Source organism: Taudactylus pleione, unplaced genomic scaffold (assembly GCF_031769625.1).
Source record: "Taudactylus pleione unplaced genomic scaffold, aTauple2 ptg000116l, whole genome shotgun sequence".
NCBI lineage: Eukaryota > Metazoa > Chordata > Amphibia > Anura > Myobatrachidae > Taudactylus > Taudactylus pleione.
Window position 1 is genome coordinate 20,793,537 of NW_028284518.1, and position 23,587 is coordinate 20,817,123.

The following is a 23,587-nucleotide window of genomic DNA, read 5'->3' on the forward strand; positions in this document are numbered from 1 at the left end:
CTTTGCTGAAACCATTAGCATAGAGCTAGCACGAGTAAGTAGAAAAATAAAAAGTACAAGCAGAATACAAAAATCAAGCAGACCAAAATGATGCATAATAATCGGTGAGAAAAGACATTTCCTGTCCTATTCTTGTGTAAATTACAACATCTTTATAATGAAAAGGGGGAAACCCTTGGCATTGAAAATGTTAAAGGCAGCTATCACTAGATATGGTTATTCAGTTATTCTACATTTTTGTTACGGTTTTTCTCTATAGTTTGTGGTAATGTATTTATCAGCTCTTCTTAGAAAAGGTTGTCCCTTTAACATAACCGTCCTCCTTATAGCAAATAGTGGCATCCAGTCATGAAACATTACCTAAAGCCAGATAATGTGCATATGAAACTGCTAGAGGACAGGTTTCTAGTGAAGCGGACTGGGCATTCTGTAATACTGTGATCTAGATCATTATTACAGAAATAAATAGATTCTAAGTGCTATCCAGCTCTAGTCTTCAGAGAAGGAGACGGGAGATTCTGTAAAGACCCTCACCTCTTTTTGCTGCACATGGGAGGTTATATTAAGGGATTGTTGTCTAAAAAATGGGACAACCCTTTTAAAATACTTTATAATGGTAGCTGCTCTGCAATAGTGAAAACTACAGCAACCAATATGATCAATAATGTTCTTTCCTAAGCATACTATTAGGCGTGAAATGGCTATTTGTGACTGCATTGAGACTTTGGTCTACAGGTAGCGACGTATCTGTTAATTCTAAAGGCAGAGGAAGAAAAGCAATCAATTACCTCTGCAATGTGGTTTTGCAAGTCAATTAAACTTTTATTTATTGCCATAGTACAAAATCACAAGCCTATATACTGGGAGAACATCTATAATGCGCAATTTTCAGCGCCAAGGGCAGGGTTGGACTGGAACACAGGGTTACCATTGCCTGAGGGCCCACCCCTGTCCTCTGTGTCAGGTTCCAGACCTCAAATCATACATAATTACTCTATTAGATGGTCAGTTACCTGGTGGAGTAATGCCACTGATCAACATGGGTGCTTGGTTCCTTTCTAAAGAAACTACACAAAGATTTCCCTATTGGTTAGCCAAGTGTCTGTGGTGGCTGGCCACACCCCTAAAGCATGGGCCCCTACACTGTATTTTCCCGGTGAGCCCTTCATGCCCCAGTCCGGCACTGGCCAAGGGTGCATTGCCATTAGTCTGATCTTGTGAGTATTTTTAAACTGACATTTTTGGTTGCTTGTTGCACTTCTAAAACAAACGCTGAGGGAAAAAGAAAATAGCAAATTATTACACACTTGTTTCTACTCGCTGTTAGTTTGATAAGCAATCGGAGCTCCATTGCAAGCCCAAACTGTGCATCTGGAATCTTCTTTGGATGCAGTGTCACATCTAAATTATGAAATATAACAATTGAGACTTCTCAAGTTTCCTTTCCAATTGCATTTCCAATAGATTTACACATATTGCTTTGTTTTAGAAAAGTAAACTATCACTGTTTCATACCTCCCAACTTTTAACCTCCCTGAAGAGGGTCAATTTGCGTGCCGTAGTCGCGCGCTTCCAAAAAGGGGGCAGGGCTTCGAGTAAAAGGGGCAGAGCCTTGTGAAACCGGTGCGGAGCCTGGCGGCACCCCCGTTTGCATCACTGTGGGGGCGTGCCCAGCACTCTCCGAAACGCTGGGCAGCCCCAAGGCTCTTCCTACACTAGTGAACATTTGTTCTACCTCCCCCCAACTTACCCCCCCCACCATGGGACACTGTGGCCCGTGGGTGGGACAGTCCCAGAAAAATGGGACTGTCCCGCTGAATGCGAGTGACAGTTGGGAGGTATGCTGTTTATAGGTTAGCATCCTGACACTCTGCTCAATGATGTTCTGGCCATAGCTTAGAATGCTGGGGGTGTATCAGGCAACACAGAATCATTTAGGTTGCACAGGCACCAATGTAGATTCTACAGCCGTGACATGAAAAACATTTAACAAAAATAATAGTGTGCAGGGTTTCTCCTAATCTTGCTGTGTAGTCTGTAAATGCTTAATATGGAAAGGAGGTAGGATACTGGGAACAGTTGAAAAGATAATCTCTTCTCACTATGGGCCTTATTCAGATTTGGGAATAGATTAAGAACAAGTAACTACATCTTGGTAAAACCATGATACACTGCAGGTGTTGCAGATGTAAAATGTGCAGAGAGAGTTAGATTTGGGAGGGGTGTGTCCAAACTGACATCTAAATTGCAGTGTAATAATAAAGCAGTCCATAAAAAAAAATATATACACAACATACATAGTTGCTTGTTTTAATCCCAAATCGCAATCAGGCCCAGTAGTGTCACAAGGGGGGTGCGGCCCGCACCCGGGTGTCACCCGACGAAGGGTGACACCAAGGTGCAGACTCCCCTTCAGTGACAGGAGCAGAGTGCTGCACTGTAGCATTGAATGCAGCACTCTGCTCCTGACATTGTAAGGGAGCCAGCACTGCCACAAGGCACCTTCTGCGCCCGCCTGCAGTAGCAAGAACGGGACCACCGGGGATCGGGCCGCGAGGATACGCCCCCAGGCATAGAAGAAGTTTACAGACCTATGCGTTAACAGTGTTGCGGCACCACTTAATATGCTCTTTAACGGGGATTTCTTTTTGGGCCTGATCAGCCCACAAGAGAATCCCTGTTAAGTGCAACCTGCGGGCTGCAATTGAATAGTCCCGGGGATTCAATTAGCCCCCCAGTAAATTGCCACGGGTAACTGAATTCCCCTATAAAAGGGAAATATTTATCATTCATTATATTACTTAACTATTGTGAAAATCATCATTTTAGTAAAACATGTATCAGCAGTATTTATAGCAGGTGTTTAGGAGGAGATTTCTCAAAAATCTCTTTGACATAATCATATTTGCTCCATATAGTTACTGTATTTCCCATATCTCTAATGGGAAATGTGGTCATTGCAAATTTATCACGCTCCCATTGTGGATTTATTTTTTTAAGACGCACTCCATAGTGCTGTCCAGAGCCGGCCCTAGCCAAATTAGTGCCCTAGGCAAGATTTTGGCTGGTGCCCCACCAATGGGATCCAGAAAAAGCGTGTGGCCTCACAGAAAGGGGTGTGGTCTCAGTGTGCTGTGGCCCCTTTCCCCATTGTGCTGTGATCCCAGCACCCCTCACAGATCACAGCATAGCACACAGCACCCTTTCTCCCAGTACAGATAACACCACAGTACCCCTCACCCAGCACCGGCCCCAGCACAGCACCCCTCACCCAGCACAGCAGCCGTCACACCGCTCCCAGCACAGCACCAGCGCTAACCACTAGCCGTTGTCCAGGTGCCCTGTCACCACAAACCGCCGCTTCCCGCTCACTGTTTGCTGCTGCTAGGCCCAATCGGAGCTGTCAGCTGAGATCTGATCATGGACGCTGCACAGTGACAGTAGCAGCTGCCGTAGTCTTTGCCCAGCCAGCAGCAGGTACCTTGGTTGTGCCTGTCCCAAACCTCCGCCGGCCCTAGGTGGGCTTTGGTGCCCCTAAGCATTCCAAATGACCTAGGTATTTGCTTAGTTTGTCTATGCCCAGGGCCGGCTCTGGTGCTGTCCCAGCACCTTAACATTGGCAAATTTCTGCAATAATGTAGTACATCGCAATGCAATTTTGGGTGGATGCATCCCAGTAAACAGCATTAAATATGCAAATTCTGACAAATATGCCCCTTACGAAGTTAATTATAAGGGTTGTATTAAGCTCCAAAAATGCTTTTTGCACATCGAGGTACGACAGACATAATATTGTCTCTTAGCACTACAAATGTATTTATTTTATTAACAGTTACGTATAAAATGCACACATTCTACAGCACTGTGCAGAGAATATTAGTAAGTCACATCAGTCTTAGCCCAAGTGGAGCTTACAATCTTAATGACTTACCACATGGTTACACACACGCACACACTAGGATTGTCAGAAGTCAATTACCTACCAAAATGTTTTTAAATGTGGGCAGAAATCAGAGTACAAAAAGGAAAACAATGCACACACAAGGAAAATATAAACTCCACACAGATGGGGCCCTTGTTGGAATCAAACCCATGCCCTCAGTGCTGTACATTCAGGACCCAACTCTGTGTGAGACACACTGCCAATGTCATACACAGTTGAGCATTTTTCTCTACTGTGTATTTGTCTAAGTCGCACTGCGCATGCATCGAGAGTGTTTGCATAGAACTAGAGTACGTTTTGAAAATGTATTGGGCATTCCTCAGTGGTGACTAAGAGGTGGCCATGCGGTTGCACGGGGGATGGTCCATCTTTTGGAGTGTAAAGTGTAGAAGGTGTTTCACTGAAGTGGTTGCAAACTCAGACACATAATTGCTCACTTTGAGACCATAATCTGACGGAAAATCTGCACCTAGCATACGGCTGATGCAACTTTTGATGGTGCGACCAAGCTTGCATCTAAAGATGCACCAAACATTATTGCAGTGTCTGAAGACGCTCTAAGTGGGCATCTTAGTACTTGCATATTCAGATGCATGGCTGCATACCAGGGCAGGGCCTGTAGCGGTATTTGTGGCTGGCAAAAGCCATACACACGAAAGCTGCTGCATCCAACTCAGAATCAGGCCATGAACGTTTCGGGCAGCTATGTGCCCTTTCTCAGCCTGAAAAGGGCACATAGCTGCCCGAAACGTATTGATGTTTTAAATAAACACTTTGGTGTTTGGAACCTACCCAGGAGTGCAGTCTTCACTATGCTTACAATTTTTTATCTTGGCACCCTATACTAAAGTTGGTTCCCAGAGTGCCCATTTATTCTACCAATATGTATATATGCTGCTTCTTCATCTTAATTGAGCATAGGGCACTTTTGAAAAGTATTACCCTTGCCTGAAAACTGCTGCTGCTGTATTTTATTGTGAACATGCTGCTTTATGGTGTTTTAAGGCTGCTATGATATAAAACAAGAAAATTGCACTTTATTAAGGTGGTGTGCTGGTCTCTTTTGGTTCTTTGGGACTGAAACACACACAAATATATTTTATGTATATACTAGTTTCTAGTTGTTACGTTGAGCTAAAACGGCCACATGAGCCATAGATACACTGTGGCTTCAACACATACATATTTCCATTTGTTTCTTAGCATTATGACAACTTTTTGGTCAGTTTTCCCCTAAAGTGTGGAAAATGAAAGCTGTTTGAAAATAGAAACACAAAGCAAAAGGAAAGTAAGCAGCCACTGAGATTCCCAAAGGGACAGACTGATGTCTGGTAAAGGAGAAAAGTCAGCTAGTCAAACATGGGACTATCAGCCCTTGATTAATGTTTTTTTTTTTGTTTTTTTTAAAGTCTGTCGTTACACTAGGAGTTTTAGGATATTATTTATAATCATGACATGTTATTTTCACCTATGGGTAGTGCATCAAAAACAGGAGAAGGAATACCCACAGTCGCAATCATCGTCTAAATGTCAAACTCCAGAGTTCCTTCATACCTCCCAACATTTGCAATTTCCAAACTGCAATCAGGGTGCATGGATACTGCACGCAGGGGAAACATTTGAGTAATAGTGGACAGGGTGAGCTAGGCCACCCCCAACAACTCTCTTCCTAAAACGCCATGTTCATTTAGGGCAAATGTGGCTAAACCGGTCCACAAGGACCCCTAACTGTTCATGTTTTCCAGACCACCTGTGGATCGGTAGAATGTGTCAGTAGGAATAAAGACACTGCATCTTTTAAAATGTGACAGTTAGTAATGACCACACCTGTGCACCAGCTAGGTGGACTGGAACATATGAATTGTTAGGTGATCTTAAGAACCAGGCTGGCCATTCCTGATTTAGGGCAAGGGAGTGGGATGGTCCAGGACTACATTTGGTCTAAAATCTGTCTTGGGTGGCATAATTAAATGTTAATAAATATATTGTAACACTGGAGTTCCTATTTTTAACAACAGAATCTGAAGTGTCTAAGTGTAGAAATGGAGCAATTTAAGTGTATTTTCATTAAAAAAAAAGTATGCTACTCTGACCATAATGTAGAGTTGGAGAATTTTACATACAAAACATAGGCATAAAACACACCAACCAATATAACATTTTGGGTAGTATGTCAAGTTGGATGCATCAACAAAATTCATCCAACTCTGCAAAGGTGCCATGTGTGCCAGATTTACACCAGGTGAAAACAATAGTTTCATGCCAGGAAATGTGGCTCAACAGCATTAGCTGTCAATTCTAATGTTACAGGACCCAATTTATGCACACTAAAGTACTTGAATGAAATGTCATATACCTAAGACAATATGTTTGTGACTGGACGGTGTTATGGTTGCATTTACAAGTAAATACAGATGCAAATCTATACAATCTCCTAAAGTCAGTGCCATCTCTAACAGTACATGCACAGTGCTGCCCCTCTAACGGCTCCCACTGCTGTGAGCGACGGGACAGACCCTAGCCTAGCCATAGAGGATGGAGGAGTGGACTTGCCGTGAACAGATGAGTATGCAGCCATGGAGAGAGGGAACAGGACAAAGCAGGGGGCGGATCAGAAGGCAGGCCTAATTAAGAGCAAATAAATTCAAACATCTGCTGTCTTCCACTTTAACAATCAATGGGAATGAGCTTTCTGCAGCAGACCAGATGTAAAAGTTAAACAATGAACTTCGCAGAAATCACACTAATATTTGTATATAGTGGAAGGATCAAGATGCTCTCAGCCAACCAGAAGTGGCTACAAATCAGCATCATCTGTGCGGATAAACCAGGGTTGAGTTCCTGACAGGTGCATAAAAGTCTATGTTGTTAACTGACCAAGTTGCATTTTGATAACTCACCCTTACTATACTCGACTTATGCGTGCACACCGCTCCATCCCTCCCTCATTTCCCCTCTCTAGTCTAAGGAGTAATAAGAGCAAGCTGCAACTGAACCTGCATACATGCGTAAGTGTCACACTGTTTTGTGAGTAAGCACAGAACAAAAAAAGAAAAGACATACATAAAACTTTATATCAGACTTAGCAGGAGTTTACCCACACTTCAAGCCAACAATGAATCCCATTGCTGTGATAGATAATTTCTGTCACAAACTAAAATCAGTTAAGCCATTGGTCAACAACATGAAGATCTAACTACTTGCGCATTATTTGTGCGAGTTGAAATCTACTACACAAGACGCCATGTGATCTCCACACCACCCAAGAACAGTTTGTGTGAATTACAATTACCAGCTTATGCAGAGGTCACATAGCAGCGTGTCAATTTGCAAGTAGTGAACTTTGAAGGTCAGATGATGTGCTGTAGTTCACCACTAGTCTCATACTGGTAACTAAAATATCCAGCTATACACTGTACTTACTGCAAAGTGAATACACTATTGCTTAAACAAAAAGATAAAAAAAAAGTGGTAAACGCAGGATTTTAAAAAGGGGGTTTTCAAATACTTGGTTAAAGAACCAATGAAAAAAAAATAAAACAAACTAACAACAATAAATTATATTATTTATATAGCATTTAAAAGCTATGTTATTCTTCATTTAACTATTGTCTGTAGTGCCACCTGTGGATTTCTATATTACAGCGTGTCTCAGCGCGAGACAAACTGCGGAGGGCACTCAGACAATCAACTCTATTTGCCACTTGAATGCCGGTTCATGTATGTATGTATGTATGTATGTATGTATGTATGTATGTATGTATGTATGTGTATACACACATACAAACTGCACAGCAAGCTTAGGTTGTACAGCCTTTACCAGCCATCATCATGATACCACATACTAAGAATACAATACTGAAATCATGTGAACAGAAAACAATATAGGAGAGGGAGTCTGTGGACTAGGCAAGATGGACCTTTTTTTGGTGTAGTCGCAGGCTACAACAGGCCTATGAAACAGCAGAGATAAGTTAAGAATCACAAATAACAATGACAAACAAGAAGCAGAAATAATGAGCATCTAATTTAAAGAAAAAAAAATGTAATAACTAGTAAATAAATGTTTCCTTACACAACAATGAAATTAAAATCATAAAGGGGACAGTGTAATAAAGCGACGGAAATGGCTAAACATGGCGCTCTTCGGTCTTGGTCTCTGTAATATACCACATTATTTTAAGCTGAGTTATTGACATAGAATACTATATTATATATATTATACCAGTGGTCTCCAACCTGTAGCTCGCGGTCTTAATTTTGGTAGTTCACCTAGCTGCAGTACTGCCAAGTCAACTAGGAGGAAGTGACCTCTGACGTGTGCTCCCTCATGGCAGTGATGACATGGTTGGAGCCACAGGGAGCATGTCAGGTGATTGCCGCAGCGTCTACAGCTTTTTATTGTCAATCTATTTCAACTCGAGGCACACTACACAAGATTTTAAATTGCCAAGGCACACAAACCAGCGATGCGGCGTGTGTAACCAATGAAAAAAAACATACATTGGCCTCCACAGGAATAACACACTTCATTAGTTTCCACAGGAATAAATCACACTACATTGGCCTCCTCAGGAATAAAACACACTACAGTACAAGTGCGCTGAGCTGACCACAACGGCACACTTGACAATCACTCGGGGCATACTAGTGTGCCTCGGCACAGTGGTTAAAAAACGCTGCTCGCAATCACCTGACGTGCTTCCCCATGGTTCCTCCCACGGCGTCTATGCTACAGCGGAGCGAGTGACTCCCGCCCAGCACAGCCAGAAAATCACACAGCAGCCATCCTATATCTTTTGCTTCGCTACTGCACGTACCTCCTTGGAGCCTGTAATTAACACTAAAATGTGCCTGTGCTTAAACTCTATTTACAAACTACAACAATATCACTATAATAATTAAATGTATTTTTATTTTCTATGAAACTTTTTTTTTCATTTTCATTAAATTACTTTCAATCATTTGATATCTTTTTTTCCGGCCATTTTAGTAGCTCTCAGGTGGTTTAATTTTTCTACAGTAGCTCATACCCCAATTAACATTGGAGACCACTATATTATAGTATTACACACACTACACACTCACTGACAGACTACACACATATATTGAGTTTTTGTACCGCCAATGAATGGCCTGGCACAATATGATGAGGGTTTAATATGCTGTACTGGAGTCTAACACAGCTACAATGTGTACAAATACATCTATCCTCCGTGCGGTACTAGTCGAGTTGCACATAACGCTTGAGTGCTGTGTGATTCGGTAGCGCTGAACGTCTTTTTGTGTGACGTTTTACCTTCAAATACATTTTATTCGCACAGCGGTGCGAATAGAACGAACACACAGCTTCTACTTATTTAGATGATACAGAGCATGCCTATGTCCTGAGTGCTGCTGCGGGTGTATCTGCATGTGAATTACTACGTTACAGTGTCAGCGGCTGTAACACTAACATAGCATCTCGCATGTAGATACATCCGCAGTTGCACTCAGGACATATGCATGCTGCATATCATTTTAATTAGCAGAAGCTGCTTGTGCGTTCTATCCGCACCCCTGTGCAAATAAGATGAATTTGAAGGTAAAAAGTCGCATGAAAAGAAGCTCTGCCCTGCAGAGGTACCCCAGGGCATGGCGAGACTAGAAGGGCTGTTTAACGCGCAAGGTGGGTAGATGTATATGAACACATCTATAGTTAGCAAAGGGACTCGTTAATTCTGATCAACAACCAATTTAAGGACATGAGTTGCTTGTACGAAAAAAAAAAAGTCAAGCGGAATTCAAACTTGTTCACATACAGTATACAGTATATAAGGATTTGGAATTTTCGGCACAATCCTTATATACTGTTGATATTTTTCACAATTGTTCTGTTTTTAAAAACCATGGACACACAAAATGAGCCTGATCACCATAACCTGAAGAGTACATATAATACTTGAGGTTTTATGTAGCTAAAATCACTGTCAACACTAGTAAATTGAAAAAGACTAACAAAACCTACAGTCTCCATGAATATCTTTATAATATCAATGTATCAACAGTATGTATATTACATTATTAATATTTCATCCACTGCATTGTTTTAGATTGATGTTGAGTTCTGTGACTTTACCAGCCAAAACATATAATATATGCACAATGACATCAATCGCAAATAATTCCCAGTCAAAAAATGTATTATACTGTGTTGTACTTGAACATGGAATGGGTGTGAAGTTCCGGCAGCTGAATAGCCACCAGTTCATATCCTGACGCTGGCAGCCCAATTGGAGAAGATCCCAACAGGGTAATTAAGTACCTTATCCCTACCCCTCTCCCTCCCTTAACCCTTCTTAGTTGTGCCTAACCCTAAGCTCCCTGTGGGGGAGCCTAACCCCCCCCTTACCGCACCCTAAACCTAACCCTCCTGGGGTAGTACCTAACCCTAACCTCCCCCCCCGGGGGTGCCTAAACCCCCCTAGAGACGTCTAACCCAAATCCCCCCCCCTCAAAACCTAACCAGTTACGCTCCCTAAACTTAACCCTCCCACCACACGGATAACACTTAGGACGCCCTGGACTTACCTCGTTCTGGCTGGTCCTTCGGCGTTCTGGCGTCAGTATTTCGACGCCTATCGTAAATCCCTTGTCGAGGTTTGGATGTCGGTATCGTGACCAGCAGCCTTGTGGCCATTGATCTCATAACTACATCCCCTTGAACATTACCCTCAAACTAACATCATGCTACTGAATATTTAATTTATATCATCCATAAACAAATATAGATATGATACATTATGCTGATATGCCTTTACATCTCTAATATAATATGTAAATTCCTCTGTAGTCTGGGGGGCAGAATATCAGCCAAGTAGCAAGTAGTTTTTTTTAGAAACATGAAGACAGTTACCAAATAGGTCAGACTCATTTATGCAACAATGTTATGGAAGCTGGAAACTATAAACTTGAAAGAAATTACAGCATGATCTAATTTTTCCAATCAGCCCTGTTAATTTGAAAGACCACCGATGTAAAAAGAGCACTTTTAAACCTTAGGGGTGGCCCTTATAATCATGCACATTAACTAACTGAAGCACAGGAAATATACCCATATGGCTTACTTATATATTCTATCTTAGTCTGGGAATGTACATTTGGACAGGAATATAAATTGTCAGAAACACACTATTTAACAGATAAGTGAAAATTGTTAACATTCACAATCAAGTATCGCTGTTTTGTTTGCACGTTACAGGAACGTACTATTAATACTATCCGCATTATAGACATATTTGTGTTTACTCAGTCCATATATATCACCCATAGCTTTTCTCATATGCCATATTAAGCAAAACTATTATTTGATTATGTTGCTCTTAAACTATGTGTAGAATTAATGTTATTCTGACAAAAACAAACATTCCAATTTACAAATCTACAGTGTCAAAAAAATGGGACTGTCCTGGGCAACTTGGTACACATGGGGGCAGATTCAATTATCTGAGGAGCTTCCCACGCGGATAAAGCTCTGGGTTTAAGGCTCGGAGCTATTCAATTAATATGCACTTTTCCCATACATTAAACTCGAAGCTTAACGCAAATTAACCCATAGATTCCACGTTAAGTGCCCGGAAACTACGAGTTACCCGCGTCTTAAGCCACAGAGAATGCATTTAATGTGGATTGGAAAACTGTTAGAAATTATATTAACATATTAAATAATGTTGATATATAGCACTCAAACAATGGTATAAGCAAATAATGATGGCATATGAAACCTAGTTTTTATAAGTATGCTAGCTATATTAGCTAAACATGATAGCTTATTCATTAGTGCACAATAATCTAAATTATATTAATATATGTATATTGTAACAGTTTCACAACAAAGTATGTTTATTCTAAGAGATACATGTATATTAATAGGGTTATTTCTGTGCCTGATAACTTGAAATTGCTACTAATCATGATTGACTGAACATTAATATTTTTCATACACATTGATAACTATTGTTAGGTATGTATTTTAGTTTTTCAACTTAAATTTATGCATGATGTTCTATGTCCTATGAGTTTATCATGCAAATTGTTCTTTTCCGCATCTGTAAGACAACCATTTTGTATTTATTTATTTTTAAAACTATACCCCTCATGAAGTCTGAATGACGAAACGTGTAGGGTTATCATATACAGACTTATATGTCGAGAGCTCACACCCGATCACAGGGTGAGACAGAAAGTCTGTTTTGTCAATTCACCACAAGTGGGGTACCCATTTTATTAAATGTGATGTGCGTTTTTAAATATTTTATGTACAATAAATACATATATTTATAGTAAAATAAATTTGGAATACTATTTTCTGGGTGTCTTTGTGGAAGGATTTCATTCTAGGACCTCCCTCATATAAAAAGCTATTTATTTGATCAGTGATAAAAACCGATTTGGATTTTAAGGTGTAGGGGAAAAAAAAAAAAAAAGGGACAGGGGGTGTAGTAGTACTTTTTATAGCCACTATAGGGGAGAAGGTTCAAATAACACCACAAGCCATTTACTAGTATCACATTTCAGGGGTTTGACCACTCCAAGGGGCATATGTAACAAGAATTAACCCTAGTGTGTATGTGTGCGCGCATGTGATAGGGAATATAGAGTGTAAGCTCCACTGGGGCAGGGCCTGATGTGAATGACCAAATATTCTCTATAAAAGCGCTGCAGAATATATGTGCGCTATATAAATACCTGGTGGTAGTAATAATAATAATATGCATCAATGCTTGATGTGAGATAAAATTGTAAGATATACATCACCAATCAGCTTCTAACTTACATTTTGCAGGCTGCGTTTAAGAAATGATAGTTTTCAGCTGATTGGTTGGAGATCTATATTTCACAATTTTATCTCACATCAAGCTTTGAAACATATGCCCCCAAATGCTTTTCACAGAAGTCCCTAGATCAGATGATTAGCACTTGCAGGAATGTCCTACCACTTTTCATGGTTCTTTGGACTGTTGAGCCCAAAGAACAGATCTCAAGCTAAGTGTAGTCTGTGAAGGGAACCTGAATGTAGTGTTCACATAGGAGAAGCAGGGCCTTTATGGCAAAAAAAAATAACAAACTTTTGGGGTGGGGGCCTTCACAAAGAGATAGAATTATATACTATGAAACAAATGGTTAGTATGCTTTATCACACACAATAAGTGCATCTTTAACAAACTATAGTTTGGCATTTACAAAATACTGCTTGCTCAGGTTATTTTCTTTTTATATTACCTTTTGGATGAGTGTGTTATTGAAATATACACATTTGGGTACTTTTCTATTCCCTATGATACAAGTCATTGCTGGGGGTGGGGGATCTATTTACCATTTGGTTTATTACTGCAGTGATTATGTGAGTCTAAGGTTTCACTGAGTGATTAACTGGGATATGACTCCTATAACCAAGAGAAGTAGTAAGCTCTTGAACAGCTGCCGATTGTTTATTTTCACAGCTTAAAGATGCAATGAAAACATGAGCAGCAATGAAAGACATAATCAAAATTAGTCAACGTGTGAGCAGTTCTGTCCAGGGAGAATTCCTGAAAGTCCATCCTTCTGTAAACTGAATGCCATTTTTATGTGTCCATCACAGAACAAAGACTCCCATCCAAGCAGTGCATATGCCATCACTTTCAGGCACACAAGAGTTAGGCGGACTGCAACTAACTCAGATGTTTCTGAAAACTGGAACTGTGGCTAGTGTGTAACCTGTACAGATTCTCTAGTCAGACCAATTACAAATGGTCTTTATTTTTTTAAGATACAAACACACACAAACATGTACGAATATCAGGTTAAGTGAACTAAGGGACAATGGAGCTGCTTCAAATACACTTATAATAATTTGGCAGCCCTTTCATAGTATCCAAATGTTTCTAACTACCAAGAACAGTTTTCAATAATTGCCCTATAATATGTGAACCATAAATGAGCCCCATTTTTCTGCTTGAGGAAATAATTCTCACAGCCCAATCTCAACGCTTCCTCCAAATATGTGATTATGGCCATAGTCATCATTACATACACTGACAGGAGGCCCGGATAACATGACTTTGTCTAGGGTGATAGTTGGAAGATATACTTTACTTTGGCAAGCTCAGATAGGGCACCTCCCACATTACAGACAAACTTGGTCTCTTTTTGGCTTAATGCAGGTCTCAACAATTTGCAACAATCCTTTCAGGAGACACACAAGGCTTGTGTAAGATAGGTAGAAGGATACAAAAATAAATCTACTTACTATACACAATGAGGCTCAACGTAGTCAGAAATAGGAAATAAACTACTAAAATTGACAGGAAACCCTATGACAGTGCAGAGATCCATATGTCTAAGGGGGGCAAATTGCTACAAGTGTGTATATGCACATTCAAAGCTACAGGAAATAAAAAAAAAACCTTTGATTTATATAGAGTTAAGTTTCACCAAACATTCTACCCCCATCAGTCTGAGCCTCACATCACTACACTATGCTACTCGAGACCCTGCTTCATCCACTGTCTAGCGCAAGGCCTGTAACTTCCTGTCTGCCACCACTTCCTTACTCACAACCATGGCAATGACCCAGTTACATGCAGTGCTGTCTCACTAACAATCACACAAGGCCAGCATTATAGACCAGCAAAATACTCACATTATTCAGTGGTAAATTAAGTGTTTCCACACCCTATTCCCACCAACACCACGTAGAATGAATTTAGAGTTATGGATCCACTGCTCCATCTCTATTCAGACTACAAATTTAGCAAAATGTGAATTTACAAATGCATTACAAAACAAAGCAAAAGTGAAACATCACGGTCCACCCAACACTTGTGTGCACTTGTGCAAAATGGCTTGTTCCACTATGAAACCTAATAAGTAAGATCAGCACGCTCATCTCCCATTGCTGTGATATGAAGGTGCTGCTAATAACTGTTATAGATTGTAAATTTTGCAAGCAGGAGCCTTTTAACCCTCTGTTTTTTTTACTACCCAGTATTGTTTTGCAAAGGTATTTCCATTTGTAAAGAGCAATGGAATATACTGGAGCTATATCAATATAGAGATGTGTGGTTCGGTTCTCCAGAAATCCGAATCCACCCAAATTTTGAGAATCTGGATAAATCCAAGTTGCAGTTCTGATCTCCTGAGGAAATCCAGATAAATCTGCGTCACTGTTCTGATCTTTTGGTGGTTGGAATTTGGATTTTAAATCTAAATATTGGATTGCATAAATTACATGATTTTAGTAGTTTTTAAAAACTTTTTCTAGTTTTTTAAAAAAGAACCCAAATCCAAAACAAAAACTGAAACATTTGAGGGTATGTTATGAATGCAGTCTACTCAATCTATATCAGGTGATATCACTATCTGCATGCCCACCATGGCTGTGATACGCTAATCAGTTCCATAGATTTACCAGCCAATCACCACATAACTATGCATGGGAGAATTGTGGACAGGATACCAGACACTATGGGGGAGATTCTCTAAACAGCGGTTTTACATAACAATTATTATTTTATGGCTCTATAAATAATGCCCACAACACAAATTTTTTGTTAATGACTTAAATCAACAATTTTAAATTGTTCCCTAAATATAATAAATACTGCTCTATTAATGCCAAGTTTTTTGGTAAATTTTCAACATTTTTTTAGCAGCGATTATGACTAACCCAGTGGCAACTACCATCCAATTGCTGAATAGTAAATCCTGTGGTTTGGAGGTGAATATCGCCTGGTGAAGTGCGGTAGTTTTAAACCACCACACTCTCCTTTGTTACAGTAAGTGAACAGGCTACAGTATAACAAGAACAACCCTAGTATAATTGCATCTTTTTTGAATATAAATACAAAACTGACACGTGTATGTGTGTGTGAGAATATGCAGTTAATAGGTCTATCCTACTACACCCAGACTGGTCCATCTTATGTTTTCTCACAGCATTCGTAATGAACCACCATTTTAAATTGGGTCTTTTATATACTCTGGTCCTGATTCAGATTTTGGAATAAAGCAAGAGCGAGGAAGTAACTGAGCATCTTGGTAAAACCATGCTGCACTGCAGGGGGGCAGATTTAAAATATGCAGAGAGATTTAGATTTTGGAGGGGCCTGTCCAAACTAAAATCTACTTTGCAGTATAAAAATAAAGCTGCGCAGCATCTGTGGCATACTTGCCTATTTTTGAATAAGCATTTCAGGGAGATTGTAAAAGCAACACCTATGAGCGCGGCAGTAAAGTGGATGTATACTGCTACATCTGAGAGGCGTGTCATAGAATTTACTTACATCCTAATGTAAATGAGCCCCAAAGCAATTAAGATCTACGTGTATTGTGTTTTTGCAAGTGGTTCCATATAAGTGGCCACGAGAGACCTTATAACATATGCAGGGACATGGCACTGATGATCTTATTTGAATGAAAATTATATATATATATATATATATATATATATATATATATATATATATAATTTTTTTTCCCCCAAGTATATAATAGTTACATAATTGGGGGTAAGGTGCAATCAGGGAGATTGCTAGACTCTTCAGGGAGTTTGCTACTATTCCGGATGTCTCCCTGACAATGAGAGAGAGTTGGCAAGTATGATGTGTGGGCTACATGCAACAGCAGCAAGTATTTACCCTGCTTGAAAAAGAAAGTATGTATTTGCACCCCTTGCATTCCTACATGCTTTGTCCAGGTACACAGTTACTTGCTGTATCTTACTCTATTTCCAAATCTGAATCAGGTCCTAAATGCGGTTTTCACAGTGTACTAGGCTTAAAACAAAATACTTCACCATGCCATATGTAACAGTAAAACATTATATGTGACTGTAATATGAGAGGACATAGAAACATAGAATTTGACGGCAGATAAGAAGCACTTGGCCCATCTAGTCTGCCTGTTTATACCATTGGAGTTAGGCGACAGTTATATTCCCTAAAATGGAAAAACTGGGACATCAGGCAAAGCCCCAAATGTATGTAACTCCATTCAGTGCTTGCTAGGAGAGACTCCGTCCCCATAATTTGCTATTGCAAAAAAAGCAACAACAAAAAAAACCAAACAAACATTTCCCCTCCCCAATGCCAAGCAATGCGCCTTTAGACAGACTATTAGAATGTAAGTAAGTACTGGCAATGGTCCAGACATTAAACACTCACTATGCCCTAATGCATACCCTAAACTCTAAAAAAAAAAAAAAAAAAAAAAAAAAAAAATGCTTGTAGTATTAGCTAAACTAGTTTTTGTCAGCAGATGGTATTGTACCAACAACTTAATTTTAGATGTAACCTTTACATTGTATAATTTCACACAGCAGGAGGAGGAGTACCTGCAGCTTCCTTTCAAGTTTGAAGTCAGCCAGTGGGTTGCTTTCCTCCAATTGACAAACATTGTGAAGATATTGAAACGAGAATATGCTTACTTGCTGGTTTATAGCATAAATTTCCTCTCAAGTGGAAGGCAGAAAACTGCACTGAAGACATTAAGACTAAAGAGGTCACTGTTATGTGCAAAACCCACCTAATTGCCAACGATACCATAAGCAATAAAGAAAGTGTGTACATTTTAGAATTCATTGTGCAAATATCGTTTCCCACCAAATTAGTGAATGAATAAGGTTGCATTGGAAAGATAAAAGTTCAAGTATGTGTATATCAATAGCTCTATAAACAATCCTCCCAACCTTTATAGTGTCAGCTACCATCAGGAATATTTTACTACCCAAATACATAAACACATACAATCATTTTTTGAAAGGGATAACTATCACCATTACTTCAATTGTTATTATTATTATTACCATCGTTTATTTATATGGTGCCAAGTGTTCCGCAGCGCCTTACAAGGTACATAACAAAAAAAGTGACTTACAGTAAAATACAAAACAATGAAGGACAAGAACATGAATAATATACATTGATACATTGGTGGCCATAACACCCAATTAAGCAACAGAGCATAAGCACCAAGTGTTAGGTGAGAAAATCGCAAAAAAACAAACAAACAGTAAAACAATACTGTTTTTCTTCCAAATAGGTAGGCCCTGTATATTTTACAAAAACACAAAACACACATAGAATATGACATTATAGCCATATTGCTTAAAGTATGTTTAGGATCATGCATAAGAAACCATTACAACAAGGTCTGATATTTAAATTGGTTTCACTTAAGGCTTAATACAGGCTTGTGTATGTGTAAAGTTGTTAAAACACCACACACTGCTGCACAGTTAATCTGACCATAAGAACTCAGCACAAAAATGTAAACCTTCAATATTTCTCAGCATTAAAATATTTATTTTCTGTTCAGGTCACGCCTAGGGTAAATCTCTATTCTAGTGACTGAGATTGAGAAGACAACTGGCTGAGCATTCCTCCACTTGCAGAAAAATCACAAGATACCCCCTGTAGGTCAGACAGTTTTATTTAGCGATGGTGTATTAAGAATTCCAACCACACAAAATGACTGTTATTATGAAGGGATTCTGGCTAGTAGCCTACCTCAACGTAGTCCTTGGCATGACCCCAGTCTCTTTTGGCATCCAGATTTCCAAGGCTGAAACACTCCATCTGTCCGAGGTGAATCTTAGCTACTGAACGGCTAATTTTTCGGGTTACAAAATTTGCCCCTGGAATAGAGATAAAAGAGTTTGTTAGAATTCTCCCACCAAGGACTTAATGTCTGGCAGGATACCATTAGTCCTCCACCTCACAGCAAATTCTTTTATTCCTCAATCCCCAACTCTGATCCATACCTCCCCCCTCCAATAACTATGGCATCTTGTTCATCATTTGAGTAAGCTAAGAAGCTTCAATTGCCAGAGTCGCAAGTTCTTTTCTCTCTAAAACTTCTTAAGCATTCCTAATTCGCTGCTTTAATATTCAATCTAGGCAGAAGGCCAAGGAAAATCAATTGGAATGTCAGTTTATAAACATAAAATGCAAAAGGTTATACAAAGGGAAACACTACTATGGAAGACAGACATCTAAGACCACCCTAGCTTTAGAAAGAAGAACAAATAGGAATACACTTTTGCCTGTTAATAAAGCAGCTGGCAAAGTCTTGTAAAATATTGCAATTTTTCAAGCAAATGAATAATGGAATACTTCAGAGAGTGTTGTAATTCTTGTGTGGATTTCATAGACTTGTGAAGGACAAAACAACTGTTAGCAACATACTGTAGTACAGTGCTAGAAGATAGTATGCTGAATAATAAAGTCTAATTCTATAAACTAATAAAGATATGTTTGCTATCTTTGTATAATGTGGGAGTAGGTTTGCACAATTATGACAATATATCAGCAAACCAGTAAAAAGACTGAATGGTTGTCCATATCAAATACATCAGTGTATGATAAATGAAATTATATAAAAAAATAAAATTATATAAGATGGTATAAAATGATCTCATTCCACAGCAAACCTAAACAGCTAATTCTGAAGCAATATCTCCAAACCAGTGCATGCGTACTTTTTGATGTGAAGGTTTTTTAAAGGTCTTGTTTCAATAAATGAACACTTATTAACTATTCATTGATACAGCATCAACATTTCTAATTTAACAAGAGTTGAAATATTTTGGCAAAGTAATAGTGTTTATTAATAATTCCAAATAAGACTATCTAAGGTCACAAGGAGCTGAAAATGGAATTCGGAAATGGTCCCCAACTAGCAAGTTACTCAGTATCTCAATATGTTTTATCACGTCTCCCTTAGCTGTCCAAATAACAGTGAGATAACTAGACAATATTCTTTGAATATGTAGAATAATAATAGCTGAACAAGTTAAAATAACAACTAATCGCCCTTTGTCATTTCATTGTGATATTGTGTTTGGCAGCATAGGTGTGAAGAACTGCATTCTCTATTTAAATGAATATTCAGATGACAGGGAGCTTCTGCCAGGCAAAATATGCCAAACATCAGAGCAAACAGATGTGCTACTGAATAACTATGCAGAATGAATGCAAGTGCCAAACATATTATATCACTGCACAGACAAATGCTTAAAACAAACTAAAATATTTTTAATGGTATTATATATCAAAAGGATCATTCCCACTTTCTTTGCAAACAAAAAAAGCACAGTTTTATTGGTAAATGGGATTTAAAGGAAATTAAACTTTTGCTCATAAAAAGTATTTACAATACCCATGTGCTCTCACAATCTACCTATGCATTTTCTCCCCCTAGGCACATGGCTGGACATCCAGTTTTGTTAAACTCTACGGTGTATAATAAAGCGGAAGGGATCATTTTCCAGTGGCAATCTACAATCAGATTTAAATGTACAGTGAGAGACCAAATGACAATATAGTTCACTGCAAGCAGCCAGAAACAGTGAGTCTTATAAAGAGAGTGTACAGATTTAACAGGTATGTTGAATAGTCAATGAACTACAGCCAATAACAACCCAAATAGTAGATGAATGTTGCAACCGTATGTAGCTATTGCTAGGTCAGAAAAGGTCACAAGTTCAATGTTCTTTTTAAGTTGATGTGATTCTGATCTCTAAAATTGCACACTGTAGGTATTTTTTTTTTAACAACATCACTTCCGTTCCTAAGACAGGATACTATTCACAGCATGTGACCTTACTGCTAATTATTTAATGGTAAAACAATAAAAACACAATATGGCATCTCAACATCAACTACTCATTAATTAGACACATACGTTATCCATACTTGCTTTCTTCCAGTAGAGGTCCACCCAGTAGTAGCCACCTCTCCCCCAGTAGAGGTCCCCCCAGGTAGTACCCACCCCTCCCCCAGTAGAGGTCCCTCCAGTAGTAGCCACCCCCCTTCCCCGTTGTGCAGATAGGTTTAAAAAAAAAATTATTATATATATAAAAATATACTTACCTGAATCTCTGCTCCTGGTCCTGCTCGCGACGCCGCTCCCGCCCGGGCTGGCGCGCTCAGCATTATGGGACAGACGTCATGACGTCAGTCCCATTACCCACTGCAGGAGGGTGCTGCAGCAGTCAATGAGAGTCTATCTGAAGCCTAGCGCCGGTCCTGTGTAAATGTGTAGCGCTGACCGCACTCATTGCGGTCGGCGCTACACTGGCTAACTAGGGCGGGCGGGCCGGTACCGTGGCCGGCGGCGCCCCCCGCGCCACCGGTCCAACGGCGCCCAGGGCACGCACCCCGCTCGCCCTGCCCTAGTTACGCCACTGCAGGGGGGAAATCAATTAGCTGTGATAAAGCATTAATTTGCTGCATGTGAAGTTATCTCACCATTGCGCGATAACTTATTGCGTCTATGTGCGCTCCCGTTTTTAACGCAATCCAATTGCAAAAGTGGTGTAGAGGCATTCGCCCGATAATTCTTCCTGCTTTTAACCGCGGTAAGAGAAGGTGAAAATAGAGAAATCAGTACCTCAAAAAAAGGCAAAGTGATATAGGAGAACAGTATAGGAGTGTATTAGTGGTCCTAGTCAAAAATTTTGGGAGTTCTTAAATTATGTTAAATGGCTGTTTTATGCATATTTCTAAAACAGTCAAATAATGATAGAAGGCAAGTGTTTTGGCAAAATAAACGTTCTACTTAAATTGGGGTTGCATAAAAATGTCTAAATGTAAATTTTCATGTAATTTAAAGACACTTAAAAAACGCCTATAACACCCATCTGCAAGCTTAAAAACACCTGTCCCATCCATATACTCTAGCACCCCCATATACCTGTCCCACATCAATGAACACATTTTCCAGCACTTTGTACATTTTCACCCCAAAAATGACATGTCATTATTGGCCAAATTAAGCGAATTATAAAATTATTTTTGCCTGATTATTCATGAAGGATGGTGTCCCAGTGGTTCTGAATCACATCCCGGCATTTTTACATTAAAATAGGGAGTTTCCCCAACTTGTCAGCTGCTCAGGAGGTGGTGATAACTAATTTGTGTTAAATGGTAAGTAAAATTCGCACCCACGAAAACAGCGGTTAATAGGATAAGTATTTATTCGCACAATACGCACTTTTTTTCCAATAAGTAGCTTATTGCTCCCCATATACCCATTAATGTTCATGATTGTTCACTGATATTTTTTGGAGACAAAGGTTAAAATATCTTCACTATCATTAGATTGAGGCCTCTACATCATCATAGTCCATAATGTTATTGTCGCTAGATATTTTTAAGGTCTGCCCTAACATCCTTTCATATATATCACTGCACAGGTTTCATACTAATACATTTTATTGTAACATATTGCTCTAGATTTATTTTTTTGTGGAACATTAATTATAAGGTATTTTTAAAAAACACAACACAACAGAATTGTAATAATTCAATCATTATGCCATGTCTGTTGGGGATTGCAGTCTGCATAGTTGCCATCTCTGGAAAAAAAAATACACAAAAACTGTACGCTAATAAATAGGGTACATATAGTGAAATTGATAAATAGCTACCAGAGTGTATTAAAATGAATATTGATGTGAGCTGAAGCCCTAACTTTGGGGCACTGCGAGTTACATATATGTGTATATTTATAGGCAAACTTTAGCCTAATTTATTTAGGGATTTATATATGTATTTTTAGGGGTGAGGTATTTATTACTTGGCGCTGTTCCATAAATTTTTTCCATAATAAATAAAAAAAATGTGCCTGTATGGAAATCTGGGCACCTATTCCTACTTTGATAATGAAGGCTAAACATTAGGTTCTCAAGCAGACTGTGTGCATGAAAGACTGCTCTCAGAGGAAAGAAATTACTACTTTTATAGGTTTTTGTGCAATAAGGCCATAACCGAAACCTAACAGTGAGTGGAGTGAAATAAAAATGTTCCCAAAATTGCCTCCCAAACGTATCTCAATTAAACTGTGTACGTAGGGTCTTATTCAGAGATTGTTAGCTTACATCTCAGAAGGTTCTGTGAAGATTTTTATCCTGTGTTTCTCCATGCAGACTTTGAGGTAATCTACCATCTACTCAGGGGCATTTTAAGAGAGTAGGGGGTTCGTGTGCAGCCTCTGTTTGAGCCCCCTCCTCTCTGTCGGCGCACTGAGCACAGTAGATTCTGGCTTCATGCCAGAATTTACAGCGCATGTGTGGGTCTCCGAAAAAATGGCATCCGTGCCTATTTTCCCAGGTACATCTTTTCTGCACAGGTCACCGGGAAAACGGGCGGTGCCATTTTACCAGTGATTTTTTGCTGCTCTGCAGCGTCTGTCCGGCACTGCGGAGCAGCACATCGGAAACTGCAGGGAGGTATTTAATAAGAATGGGTGCAGGGTGTGTGGTGTGGGCCCCCCTGGACCCAGGGGCCCGTGTGCACTGCACACCTTGCACCCATTATAAAGACACCTATGCATCTACTTTCATGTTAATTGGTCCGAGTTCCATTTTTATTGAAGTGGGTGGTTTGCCCGGTCTGCTTTTGCTATGATGGAACTTTGAATGTAAAATAAATAATTTTTTATTCACTCCGGAGTACACCTTGCTTTTTCCTTTTTGGTTGACCTTCTTAAACCTGTTTGCCCATTGGGAGGAAAATATGGATTCATATTGGTTGTCGTGAGTGTGGTATTCCTATCTGCTTATAAAGAAACCTTTATGCACCTTTCTCTACCACTGTATAAGTGAGTTTGGGTACGCCTGTC

The 23,587-nt window shown here is 39.5% G+C and overlaps 1 protein-coding gene across 1 annotated transcript in view; it reads right to left on the reverse strand.

Moving 5' to 3' along the window:
* Positions 1-23,587, reverse strand: part of GMDS (GDP-mannose 4,6-dehydratase) — a 718,047-nt gene that overhangs the window by 369,666 nt on the left and 324,794 nt on the right. Inside the window, exon 8 of the mRNA XM_088471799.1 lies at positions 18,472-18,599. Within this exon, the coding sequence (XP_088327925.1) occupies positions 18,472-18,599 (128 nt within the window). The remainder of the gene's footprint in view (positions 1-18,471; positions 18,600-23,587) is intronic.